The sequence below is a fragment of the Plectropomus leopardus genome, chromosome 7 (assembly GCF_008729295.1).
Source record: "Plectropomus leopardus isolate mb chromosome 7, YSFRI_Pleo_2.0, whole genome shotgun sequence".
In the NCBI taxonomy this organism is placed as follows: Eukaryota; Metazoa; Chordata; class Actinopteri; order Perciformes; family Serranidae; genus Plectropomus; species Plectropomus leopardus.
Genome location: NC_056469.1, coordinates 25,635,137 through 25,648,385, shown reverse-complemented (window position 1 = coordinate 25,648,385; position 13,249 = coordinate 25,635,137). Strand labels below are relative to the sequence as shown.

General features: G+C 39.7%; 1 protein-coding gene across 1 annotated transcript; it reads right to left on the bottom strand.

Moving 5' to 3' along the window:
* Positions 1-282: 282 nt before the first annotated feature.
* Positions 283-11,373, bottom strand: grwd1 (glutamate-rich WD repeat containing 1). The gene is made up of 7 exons (XM_042490827.1): positions 11,114-11,373; positions 10,893-11,010; positions 7,401-7,560; positions 7,096-7,306; positions 3,491-3,636; positions 2,563-2,754; positions 283-907 (listed from the first exon to the last, which is right to left on the bottom strand). Exons 1-7 carry the CDS (start codon positions 11,334-11,336, stop codon positions 599-601), a joined length of 1,359 nt encoding a protein of 452 aa, XP_042346761.1. The 5' UTR covers positions 11,337-11,373; the 3' UTR covers positions 283-598.
* Between the last annotated feature and the right edge of the window lie 1,876 nt (positions 11,374-13,249).

Genomic DNA, 13,249 nt, shown 5'->3' with positions numbered 1-13,249 from the left:
TGGGGGGGGGGGGCTGCTAACTACGTTAGCCGACGCAAATACGTAAAAACATGAATTGTCCTTTTTAGAGAGTGCTTGGTTTGTCCGTGGTGATTTCCATGGACATGGACTAGGTATGCATATCAGGTGATTGTACAATTAAGTATTAGTCTGAAGATCCTTTTATGTATAACCACTGCCTAAAATAAAATAATTCTGTTGCTTTCCACCATTATAGATAAAAAAAAACAGAGTAAACCAGTCTTTGTTGGAAAACACCAATTCAAGAAATCAGAACCTATGCCAGTTTTTAACATTTTATTTTAAGCATGCAATAGGAAATGCCTAAAATAGTTCACACATCTGTAAAACATACAGACTGAGAGTTTAATAGTAAAGATTATAACACCATATGGCGCCTGCATGGGCCAATAAATGTCAAAAAAAAGAATTATTACCTACACAGCAGAGTTATGTACATTATTACAAGCTCGCTAATGAAACATATTAAGAGTTTCCTGCTCATTACACGATAAAAGTGTACTTTTCATGCAAATGCAAAAATATGTCTCTCTCTCTCTCTCTCTCTCTCTCACTCATACACACACACACACACACACTACACAGATATTGTCCTGAACACGTTGAATCCAGACAGAGCCGTGGAGATCATCACACCAGGTATCTGCGGGTGCCAGTGGATCTCCTTGATCTCCGACTGACCCTGGTGCAGGAACAGCAGTTGGGGTGGTAAGTCCTTCACTCCCTCCACCCTGGCGCCCACGTCACATGACTCCACGGACAGATCCCACTGGCTGATAACGTCGTCCGCTCCAGAGGCGGCGAACACGCTCGAGTCCACGGGGCTCCACTCCACAGACGTGATGGGAGCGCTGTGCTGCTTAAAGTTGGCCACAGGACGCCCAGTCTGCAGGTACGGGTGGAACAAGAGGTGTGTCAGCTATTCATCCCGAACAATTTCAGGCAATAAAAGCATCAATCCTAACTAGGGGTCAGCAGATTATCAGCCTGGCTGATCATTGGGGCAGATATTTGGCATTTTGCCGATTATCTGTATTGGCTTTCTATGTTAATTATTAAGTGCCAGCATGGGAGGAACTTTTACCTCATAAAAACTTCAGGGAGGTATTTTTATTTATTCATTATTTATTTAAACTTTCACATTACTTTATAAAACAAAAACAGAGTTGCTGGGAACTTGCTGTATATGATGTTGAGCATTCCAGTTTTGATTAAACATTTGTTAAAGGCATTTAAACAAGGTTTTGTGTCAAAGTTTGTGATCATTAAAATCCTCAGTTTTGACTGAAAGATTTTAATTTTTATTGTAAATGTATATCAGGTTCAAACATTGGTTATCAGTCTCTTAAACTACTATTAATTGGCATTGGTACTAGCCCTGATAAAAAAAATATCAGTCGACCCCTATTCCTAACATAAAGACTAATGTATAAATCTGTATTTTCTGCTTTTTGTTCACAAGTTTCAGCAAGAACTAAACAGGGTGTAGAAGTGTGTCTTCAAGGCAAATTAAAGTGGATTCCAGCATTAGGAGGTGAGGCGACCGAGGTAATAACAATATTGTGTAACAGGCACAAGACGGAACAATGTTATTATTTAGGTGGGGCTGAACTGTGAAGCTGTTTGATTATCTAATGGTGTTATACCTCAAGCAATGTTTGTTTTGTGGCACTAAGGGTGAGTTACTTTGTTGGGATGGCACTCACTGATCAAACAGTAAGATCTCCTCTCACTTGTGATGCACGATTGCGTGCAGCTGTTTATTGTGTTTCGTTACTGATATGTTAAGTGTGATTTTATTGAGTTTTCAATATGCATAATATGAATTTTCCAAAATGAATTGTACATATTCCACTGACAAGTAGTTTCATTTAGCCACTTGCTAGCAACCTCCTTTTTTAGACGCGTAAAAGTTTCATAGTTCTTGAGTGGGGTATTTTTTGATGTACTTTATGTCGTAGAAAAAAACGTTAAAGTCTTTTTAGCTTGTGTTAACCACAGACCTTATCTAAGGTATACAAACAAAAGAGACAAGGGAACCTGGAGTGCTAAAATGCTAACTAAATGTAAGTGTAACTTTCTCATTTTACAGCTAAACAGTGCACTAAAATGTTCCGTAACAGTTGAGGTGATAAATAAGCAATGCAGTAACCGAATCTTGACTCATATTTGATCAGCGCTGCCGAGTTTGGTAGTTGGTAGTGATTGACAAGATTGACAGCTGCAATAGAGACTCCCCGGCTCTGATTGGTTGTTTCTGTTTACATGCGTTAAGGCGATAAGAAGCAATGTGAGGGGAAAAGGAAAGATAAGTTTTTCAGACTGTCTCATGTGCTTCTGGTAGCTGTAGTGACAGTTTAGCAAATATGACAAAAAAGTTATTTTTTCTAGACGTTAAAAAGTGTGGCTTCAACACAACACAATAACACAATAACAATACATAATAGTAACTGTACAACAAATGCTCAGCTGAATTATCTTGCATTGAGTAAAAAAGTTACTGTTTTTAAACATGCAAATTAAACTTTTTTTTTTTTTTACCTTAAACTGTCGGAGGTCCCACACTTTCAGAAGCCCGTCGTCCCCTCCCGACAGGATGAATGGTTCGCTCCTGTTCCAGCTGATCACGTTGATGTCTGATGAGTGAGCTTCATTGGCTGAAAGCATTGAATTGGGCGGGGCACGGATATCCCAGATACGAATAGACTGATCCACCGAACACGATGCAAAAACCTGTCGCACACAAGAGAAGACAAAACTCTCGCATCAAAATAAGACTTAACAAGGAACTCTAATTCTTGTAAAATGTATTTGTTCTGTCTTTTTAGTGTGTGTGTGTGTGTGTGTGTGTGAGTTGGCTTTCTATGATCATAATTTATGGATGTTTTCTGCAAACCTTGCTTTGTTAAGAAATTCCAGTCAGTTAAGTTGCGTCCTAAGAGCTGCAGTCACATCCAAAATTCACAAACTAGTTTGGTGACTTGTTACATTGCATATTTCAGTGTTTTTCTTGGTTTCAACACTGTGATGGCACATAGTTTCAGTGCGCACAGGTGGTGTTTCAGTAGTCAGCATAGTTTCATTCATTCCAATCATTCATTCCCCACGCCACACCCTGTCCTTCCACATTAACACCTGTATACAGCTGATGAGCTCAGTCTCACGTCATTAATCTCTGTGGAGAAATTCATCCCCTCCATTCAAAGCAGTTGAAATATTTGGGATCAGTGGAGCTACTCTGAGGTCAGCATTGTGGCCAAAACTCAATGTGCATGTGTAACACTTTGCATGTATGTATTTTAGGTTTGAGAGGAAACCCACACAGATTACTGCCTTGCGGGGGTTGAACAGAAGACGAACTTGCAGTGAGCAGACGGTGCTTTACACTGATCCACCGTGCCGCCCTCTAAAACACCATCTATGGTACCTCAGTCTGACCCACTGTGTCACTATTTTCCTACAAACATACTGTAGCTTCAGTGGGCGACCACTGCAGATCCTCCACAGACTTGCTGTGGGAGCTGAAAGGTCGCTGGTCGATCTGCCATGAAGTCCCGCCCTCTCGTGGCTCCCACACGTGGATGTTCTTTTTGCAGTCTCCGCTGACAAGACGACCTGATAAGAAAAGTACAAACACTTGGTTTACGGAAACACACATATACTGTAATTATACTTCACATCATCCAATCAGTATTTTCACAGTTGTGACCTGTCTACATATTCAGGATGATGTCTGACGAATTTAAGGTTAAAATATTTGATTCCTGAGGCGACCTCTACCTCACCAGGCAGAGTGTGCCCCATATAGTCTGAGTCCTTTGCTGCATGTCGCCTGCCCCTCTCTCTCCAAACTAGCCCGTCCAAATAGCTTTCCTACCAATAAAGGTGAAAATGCCCAAAAGAAATCTTTAAAAAAATGTATTCCCATCCTATTCTAGTAGTTCATTCAAGCTCTTTCCCCCCATTTTTCCATCATAACTCCTTCTACACTCCTGCCGAGGGTCCCTCTTTGACTACAGATCCAAAACAACCCTTTGCAAAGGCACATACAGTAACACAATATTTAAAAAAAAAAAATAAAAATGCAAAAACAGCTTTGAGCTGCCCAACTCAATGTGTTCCAGTTTTATGATATATAATTGTGCACATTTATTCTCTATAACAGGGGTGTCAAATATACTGCCCCAGAGCCAGAACCAGCCCACCAATGTGTACACTCTGGCCCAGTGGATGACTTTACACAACTTAGTGTACAGTCACACATCTGCAAAAGTAGAATTGGCAAATATTTGCCTCCCATTCACTTCCATTAAATCTGTGTGAATAGGCAAATAAAATATTTGCTTCCAGTGCCTAAACAAATTGGCATCATCACATCCTGCTAGTTCAACTTTGGTGAAAAGTAGAAACCTCAACCAACAGGAAAGAAGCATACGTGAGGGAGACACTGATTGTTGGAGTGACTAAGCAGCTAATATTGTGTAATATTGGCCATGAAAGACACAAACTGCCTCACATGAGAGATGCTGCCTGAGTGGCAGCGAGCCAGGCCAGGAGGTGCCAGGTTTTAGGAGTAAGTTAAACAAGTTAGTAGCCTACTTCATGTAAAATGTTGTTTCAGAAGCTTTCCCAACCTGACCGGGATACCGTTTTTCTGAAAAAACGATGAATACTTATTGTGGTCATATTTAAAGATATTGAACATTGTGCAAAATAGCAACAACTTTGGTATGAAAGAATTTAGTTTGGAGTGGTATTAGGAGTGGAAACGTATGGAAAAAGCACATTTAATGACAGTGAGGAACGGACTGACTGGATGTGGAAAAACTGACATATTGTTGAAACTGCACTTATTTTTCTCAAGACATTTCAGACTGTTGTAAACGGACGAGTATTTCCTGAATGTCGTCCTTTACACTAAGAGAAAGGGGGGAAAATGGAGGCTGTTATTTATAGTTTATTGTGCAATGGTTTTACTTGTCTGGCCTACCAGAGATCAAGTGTGGAAAAAGCCATGTTTTTTTTCCATCAGACAGAATATTCAATCCGATCCAGATGTTCACATTCAAGGCGAAAAATTATTGGAACCGTCTATCGGTTTGAATACTTGGGAGTTACATAATTTAATTTATTTTAAAACACATTAATGTTCTTGGGATATTGCATTCACAAGAACGGGACGGAGAACCTGAAAACAGAATGCCTGACGCCGTTCTGGTGGTATAAAAATGGAGCTCCGTCTCTCTCCATTTTAACATTTCCCCAGACTCTTTTTGTTTCTCTTCAGTACTAAAAATGTGCTTAAAGGAAAATCAAAAATGCAATTACAGAGTTAAATTTACGAGCTGCTATTAACTAGGCAGTAAATGCCACATGACTATGTACATCGTGATCAGCGATAATAACCCGGGTTGTATGTATTGCATATTTGTCCTTACACCATTTGTACTCTATATTTGTTTACTTGCCCAGGGACTGGGTATAAAAATTAGCCTTTAGCTGTATCTTTGTATAATACCTGGTCCCTGTCAAACTTATAAAAATGTAATACATTTCTTAAAAATCATAAAGAGAAATAAAACAAAATCAAAATCAATTGGGCTGTATGTGGCCTATAAACTGATTTAAGTTTGACACCACTTCTCCAAAACTACAACGTGTGCATCCCTAACATTACTGCAGACCATTTTTGCATAACGTTTTTTCTTTTTAACCACTGCCAAGGAGGATATTTGTTGGATCCTATTTGTTTGTTTCATATTTATTTAGTAGAGTACCCCAGGTTACAATTTAGCTATGGTCTGAGCACAGGAACTGTTTTGTATCTGGGTGGATCAGATGTCTGGACATCATTTTTGAGCTCTTTTTCTGTAAAACAACAAGCAAACATAGATGTTGTCAAAAGGACAGTGTGGCTGTGTCTGAAATCAAAAGGTTGCAGTTTTGGAATTTACACAGAAATTTCTGATGCGGTGGTGACAGATGGAGGGACAGTTAAGCGTTTGAGAGAGAAAATTATATTTTCCGCTGAGCACAGACTGTTCTCATGTTTCTCACACGTTATAGAGTCGACTAGATGCAGTCGAGGACACACTTAGTTACACTTACAGTTCACAACGTAGGGTGGACACCTGAGATTACTTTTTCAAGATTTACAATGCAGGATTTTCCTAATAAAAACATTATATAGACTCATACAAAAGAAATTCCTCAATCATTACTTATGACCCACTGGAGGTGTATGGCAGTGTATTTATCTGCAGAAACTCTGCACTCTGCCTGTATTATCTTATTTTCTTCTCATTTTCTGAGTTCAGGATGTTTATGGGTGCTCAGGTGAGGTCAGGGCTTTATGAAAACATAGTAACCCGGTACCAGACTGTAAGCAGCGTTCACGGGACAAAAAACGCAAATATAGCCAGGCAAAAGACCAAAGTACAGTGAATCTGGGGTCGACATTTACTTTTGCTGATGAGCATGTTTACAAATAACAACCGACTGTCCTAGCATACCTTTAATTAGTTAATTTGATATTTTTTAAAAACAAACTCAAAACCTACCTTTCTAGTTTGGCTTTGAATTTTACTTTACCTATCTATTTATTGACTATTTATTTTATATTTTAGTCTGTTTTACGAGATGGCATGTTATTTTAATATTTTCAACATTTTTGACCAATCAATATGTGTGCTATTATCCTACTATTTACCCTTTATGTACTATTTAGAGTATTTTATTAATTTATTATTAATATTATATATATGTTGATATTGTTTATCCTGCCTCTGGTGTTTCCTCACTTAAGGTAGCATTTCCTCAGTGTACGATTTTAATATGCACTCTTATTTTAGTGCTTTAATTAATTACAAAGTCTTGCTTTTTAACCTTGTGTACTCATCACTTGTGTGTGTGTATGTGTATTTGTGAAGGGGGGACTTCTGGTTTTATTGTATAAAACACTTTGTGTTACAGTTTTGCTTGTATGAAAAGTGCTATACAAATAAAGTCTGATCAATTGACCTTTAGTGTCAAAAAAACAAAATGTGTGCAAGTTACTGCAGGTTAAGGACGTACCTGGTACTGTAGGCGACCAATCGACAGCAAAGCCTTCAGTCATGTGTCCTGAGAAGCTGAAGAGAGCCGTGGCCTCCTTTTGCTGGTTGATGAAAGCAGCCATAGCAGCAGAACTGTGCACGGCTTCCAGCTGAGGTCGGAGGTCAAATATTTCTACCTGTCCCTTCTCTGACCAGACGGCAGCCAGTGACTGCTCTCCACGTTGAGTCACCTGGAAATCAGAAGCAAAAATCAGAAATCTTTGTAATACAGGAGGCATGACCGCTTTATACACATGCCTGCCTAGAAATGGACACACAACATACTCTGACTCTGTTAATCCCTCCATAGTGAGGCATCATGGCCAGCTCCATCTGTGGTTTCTTATCCTCATCTTCCTCCTCATCACTTTCTTCATCGCTGCTCTCTTCCCCCTCTTTGTCTTTCTCTGTTCCATGGAGGTTATGCATGCGAATGACGAGAAGTCTGCAATAGGAAAATAAGATGATGCATTCAAAAGGATGTAGATGACAAACGGACACTTTTATTCATTACTTTAGAGTGGTGCATCGTCTATCCCAGACTGCTGTTTGTATTCAAGTGCTGAGCTAAAGTGTGAAGCTAAATAATATCGTGTAAGTTTCTGCCAATAACCTTCAAATGACCCTTTACAATTGAAAATTCCTGTCTCTTTTAGTGCAGCGTGGATGGCGTCAAAACAAAACTGAAAGTGTGCAGAACAAAACAAAAGCCCCGCTGTGCTGTGATTTTTGCCTTGAAGCAGACATACAAAAACAATCTGCAGCTTAGACTTGAATTTTTATGCCATGCCTCTGCAAACACAATAAGATCAAGTTAAAACCTAAAATATGGCTGGATTGTGTACAGTGCGTCCCAGCCTTTCTCCTTCAAGGACTTCTTTACTATCATTAACAAAACTGAAGACATATTTTAGGGATTTTTTATATTAAATTAAGAGAAGGGTTGAAAATGAGGCAATGTGCCTGTGGCCCCACCCCAGGCCCCCAAATCACTACATCTGCCCCTGGTGAAAATAATGAGAGCTCAGCATGAGCAGCTGCATGACACACAGAGCGATGCGCTCTGGTGACTCTAAATAATTCCATCCAAAGTGAATCTAACAAGGAGGGAGTCCACACACGAGATTTAGTAAAATCTATTGTAATTTATTAAACTCAGACATATAAAAATGAACAAAACAACCAAACCAAAACCAAAAATGCTGGGTGGATGTCAGCTGGAGAAATGGAGAAAACAAGTCAACACCTGTTCTTTTTATATATAGCTTTTATAGCTGAAAGACTGGATGGGCATAATCAAGATAGCGACCCCCCCACATGTCAGCAAGCTGCCTACGAGGCTCCTCAAGACAGTGGACGGGGTGTAACATTGGAGAGAAAGCAGAAATCTCTACAGCCGATATCTCCATTACTCTGCAACTCAATCTAGATCAATAAATAGCACTACATGTAAGTTATGGGAAAATGTGTGCTTTTATTTCTGAGGTAAACTGTCCTTTTAAAATATTTTTAAAAATCTAGTATCTCTCAGTCATTAGTATTTTTTAATACTAATGCTAATGCTAATACTACTAATGCTCTGCTCTTTATGCTTGTTAAATATTTGTGCTTTTATACCAAACTGAGAGTATCATTACAGTGTTAAAGATTTCCGGTTAATGTCCTGTTAGATACAAAGATGTGTTAGCAGTCTGTTTTAACCAGAGAAGTGCCAGAACAATTAACAACCAATTCATTCATAATTAAAATTAACAACAGTAATTGAACACAGTGCCTCTAATTATAATAAGCACTCTAGAAACTAGAACAACCTCCTATCTCTCTATAATCCAGAGTCCCTTTTAACTATTTTGTGTGTAGGACTTTTATTTATAATGGAGTATCTTATAGTACTTACACATATTTTCAGTCAATTTGGCCTCCGATCAGGTGAAGGTGCACAAAGCTATGCTAAATGTTGGGAATAATGGGAAGTCACCTAAACTCCATAACAGTGCTAAAGTTCATAGTACATAGTTACTCCAAACAGGTTTGTAAGTGGTTTGTTGATACTGGAAAAGTGATGCAATAAAGTGAACTTAAATGAGTCATCATTTATTTAAAAAAAAAAAAAAGAAAAAAGAAAAAAGAAAGCTTGGCTTCTGAGGGGAAAATGATTTTTCTCAAAAGGTCTGAAATATCAAACTTACCATTTAAAGCTGTATTTGGTAATTTTTATTTTTTTTTAAAAGGTCTCACATTTTTGTAGGTCAACCAGGAAGTTAACATCGCACTGGTTCCCTCGTCAAAAACATTATGGGATTTTTGAATGGGATTTTCGATCATCGCCAAAAATAAGCTCTGTGACGAACACTAGTTTATGAGACTTACACGTTTTCTTCAGCATGATAGTCTTCACAGATGAACACCACTTTTGTGTGTTATGAAGCATAAATGAAATCGCCAGAGGCAAAAAGCTATTGTTAGGCTATACACGAACTACATCGCCGTCGCACGACTTAAACGTCACAACAACAAACACTGTAAAAACATGATAAAACACGATCGAAAAATATTATAAACAAATAAATCTACAAGTTTGAGTGTGATTCTGTAAAGCTGGAAAGGCAGCGAGTTTAATGAGTTTCTGTGTCCACTGTGATGACGTCTAACGTCCCCGACAAACACTGTGGTCCCATTTAGCCACTTGTCAGCGACCGCCTTTTTAAAGACGAGTAAAACCTTAAAAGTTCAAAAATCAGGTTTAAGCGGACATATTTTATGTTGCAGAACAAAACATCTCAAAATCTATGGCCTGTGTTAACCACTGACCTTATTTAAGGTGTTTTACCGAAAACCCATAGATTTTAAGACGAAGAAACTGGAAGTGCTAAAATGCTGACGGACTTCCGCGTTTTAGGACTCATTACTTCACAACTCTATTAACATGTGTCTAAGGTGATGGGCTCACAAGTGGGCAGCTCTAATTCTAGTGAACTATAAACTGTATATGATATGATATGATATACAAACATGGCAGAAAATTCCCCTTTTGAATAACTTAATACCTCATTAAAACCGAACTTATAAAAAAAACACATGAACAAACATCAAGGTTTGTTCATGTGAACTATCTTCAGTTCCAGAAACCATCTTTGGGAATGATTTATTTTGGTGTGTGCTCTGAGTTTATAGTTTGGCCCCTGTCCCATTCACTAACATGGCGAGGCGGGCTTTATGACCTATACTGTGTACAGACACCAGGGGGCGATCGAGATTGAAAAGTTACACTTTTGGGGGGAACTGCTGTTGTCCATCTTTATAGACAGTTTATGTAGCGAACACACTGCTGAAATAATTTGACCATATCCAGCCCAGACCACCTCTGAATGTGATCTGAGTGATTGGATCTCAAGACGCATTGATGACGCAGACCTGTCCACTTGTGATTTAAAACCTAGGAAACATGTTAATCCAGGTGTAAAAAGGCCCAAAAAAGGTGGTCTGGCCAGTGGGCAGGGCTTCGTATTTCGATCCACTATTTACAGCACTGCTGCCAAGTCACACACTTTTTGAGTTCACATATCTCCAACATTGGGAAACTGCAAAACAGTACAGATTGATAAATAGTACTACAGGTGAGAGGAAAAATGTGCATTTTTGTTGTTTATTTTGGTGTTAAGTATCGCATTTCAGTTTTCTCTGCAATAAACGACCCCTTCTTGGAAAATCAACACTGTCAGCATTAATAACCTTTAAACACACACTGTTTCTGAGGTTTCTGTTGGAGTTTTGTACCTGTTGCTCATGGCTGTGTCCGCCTGTGTGCCCGCACAGAGCAGCATGGACAGAGGAAACTGCTCCCTGTTGTCTCCGTCTCCATCTCTCAGGACGTCGAAGCTCAGACACGGAGCACCTGGACACAAACACCAGCTCATACTGCAGCTCCTGCATTATGACAACACTTATAAAGAGGTGTCAGTGTGTCTCAATAGTTGCTAGATCTCGGTGCAACTCGCCTGTTTGACACTCGTGGTACATGCGGTACGCGGACCGGTCCATCTCCAGCTCATCTCCGGGCTGAAGCGGCTCGATCCCGGGCACATACACTTTCTTCTCCCCTTCTCCGTCCGCTCCTTCCTCCTCCATCTCCACTCCTTCATCATCGTCGCTGCCAGCCTCCTGCATCTCCTCCATCTCGCCTCCTTCCTCGGCAAACGTGTCTTCATCGGGCGCAGACATCTTTGCTTACTTCCGGTTTGTGGAGCGGCCACGTGGTTTAAACACCCTGCTGCTGCTGCTGCCTCACCCCCACCCACCCCCTCTCTGTCTCTCCCACTCTCTCTCCTTGTCCTCTTCCCCCCGTTTACGGGAATTCAGCTGGCCTCTTTGGCTCCATGCTGCCAGGAAAAATCAGACTTGCAAATATTTGTCTCGGAAATTGCCCGATGCTTAAACATAAATGTAATTCGGATATCACGAGACTTAAGTGGATGTTCAGGGTCGCACCCTCACTTTCTCCAGAGAAACATTTGTTTAGAAAATTAGATGAAATCATTTCCACATTTTTGGGTCATCATGTAAACCTACCGACCCGGGAGAAAATCACCCACAGCGAGTCACATTATTGCATTTATTTCAAGTAAGTGCAACATGTGTACAAACTGCAACTATGTAATGTGACTCGCTGTGGGTGATTTTCTCCCGGGTCGTAATATTTTTATATTTAAAATTATTTTATAGAAATTTTAAAATAAGAAAATCAAAATAAATTAATATAGACCTTTAAAATATTTTTATTAAATTAAATAATTGTATCTAATTATTTTACAGGAAAGAAATATTAAAATATAATCAAGTGTACTATTATATATATATGTGTGTGTGTGTGTGTGTGTGTGTGTGTGTGTGTATGTATGTATGTATGTATGTATATGTTTTTTGGCACTTTGGGTTGTTGTATTTTTTTAATTTATTTTTGCTTTTTTTCACTTAATTTTCTTAGAACTTGTACATTTTTTGTTCATTTTTGGGCCATGTCTTCTTCAAGACTTACTACAATCCCAAACCATTTTTCCAAATGAAAATCAATATAAATGGGTATTTAGTAGTGTATACAGAGTCACCTCTTGACGTTTGAATGCAAAGTATTAAAATTTGACATATTTTGTTAAAATTATGTGTAGTGATTGCCCTCTAAATGTTAAAACCCAGCTGTACCATCAGCCAGAAGAGCCAACACAAAAGCTCAACAATGTACTGCTGTGGATGGGGGTCAGCAACAAAACATATTTTAGCCAAAACTCCCCGCTAAAAAAATCAATATCATTTTAAGATTACGTTATATAGAGAGTATGTTTACTGCCGTACCTCTCTGTCGGACAGCCCATTCCAACTGGGAAGCAGTTAACAGCTTCAGTTCACCATCTATGCTCTTGTCAAAGACACCACTCTTTTAGCTCGCAGAATACAAGGTTGAGAAAGAGTTATGTCTGCAGGGCACACGTGCACTCACCTGTGGTCATGAGCTTTGGGTTGTGACCGAAAGAATGACATTGCAGATACAAGCAGCTGAAATGAGTTTCCTTCGTGTTACGGCTGGGCTCAGCCTTAGAGATAGAGTGAGGAGCTCCGACATCCAGAGGAAGCTTGAAGTAGAGCCCGTCCTCCTTTGCGTCGAAAGGGGCCAGCTGATGTGGTTCAGGCATCTGATCAGGACGTCTTATGATGCCCTCCAGTTAGAGGTTTTGCAGGTACATCCAAATAGTAGGAGGCCTTGGTGCAGATCCAGAACATGCTGGAGGGATTATGTCTCGTCTTGCCTAGGAAAGCCTCGGGATCCCCCAGGAGGAGCTAGAAAGCGTTGCTGGAGAGAGGGATGTTTGGAGTACTTTGCTCAGCCTGCTGTGCCCGTGATCCGGACCCGGACAAGCGGATGAAAATTGATGGAATACAGGAGCTGCTGATCCACCGCTGCTTTGGTTAGTTAGTTTGTGTTGCTGCATGACTTTGGTGAATCCAAACTAACTCTCTTTAACACCAGAATCAAACAAGGAAGTGGCAGACCAGCAGCTCCGGTGTTAAGCGTTGTTAAATCAGTGTTTTTCTCAATGGAGTCCGGCTTTGAAGAGAGCAATGTAACAACTTAATTTTCT

What these genes read in the sequence shown, in the direction of transcription:
- grwd1 (XM_042490827.1), bottom strand. Translation starts at nt 11,336, where the DNA reads ATGTCTGCGCCCGATGAAGACACGTTTGCCGAGGAAGGAGGCGAGATG. An exon ending in GTACCACGAGTGTCAAACAG is followed by an intron (nt 11,011 to 11,113) that starts GCGAGTTGCACC and finishes GTTTGTGTCCAG; the next exon opens with GTGCTCCGTGTCTGAGCTTC. An exon ending in TTGGTCGCCTACAGTACCAG is followed by an intron (nt 3,637 to 7,095) that starts GTACGTCCTTAA and finishes TTTTCTTATCAG; the next exon opens with GTCGTCTTGTCAGCGGAGAC.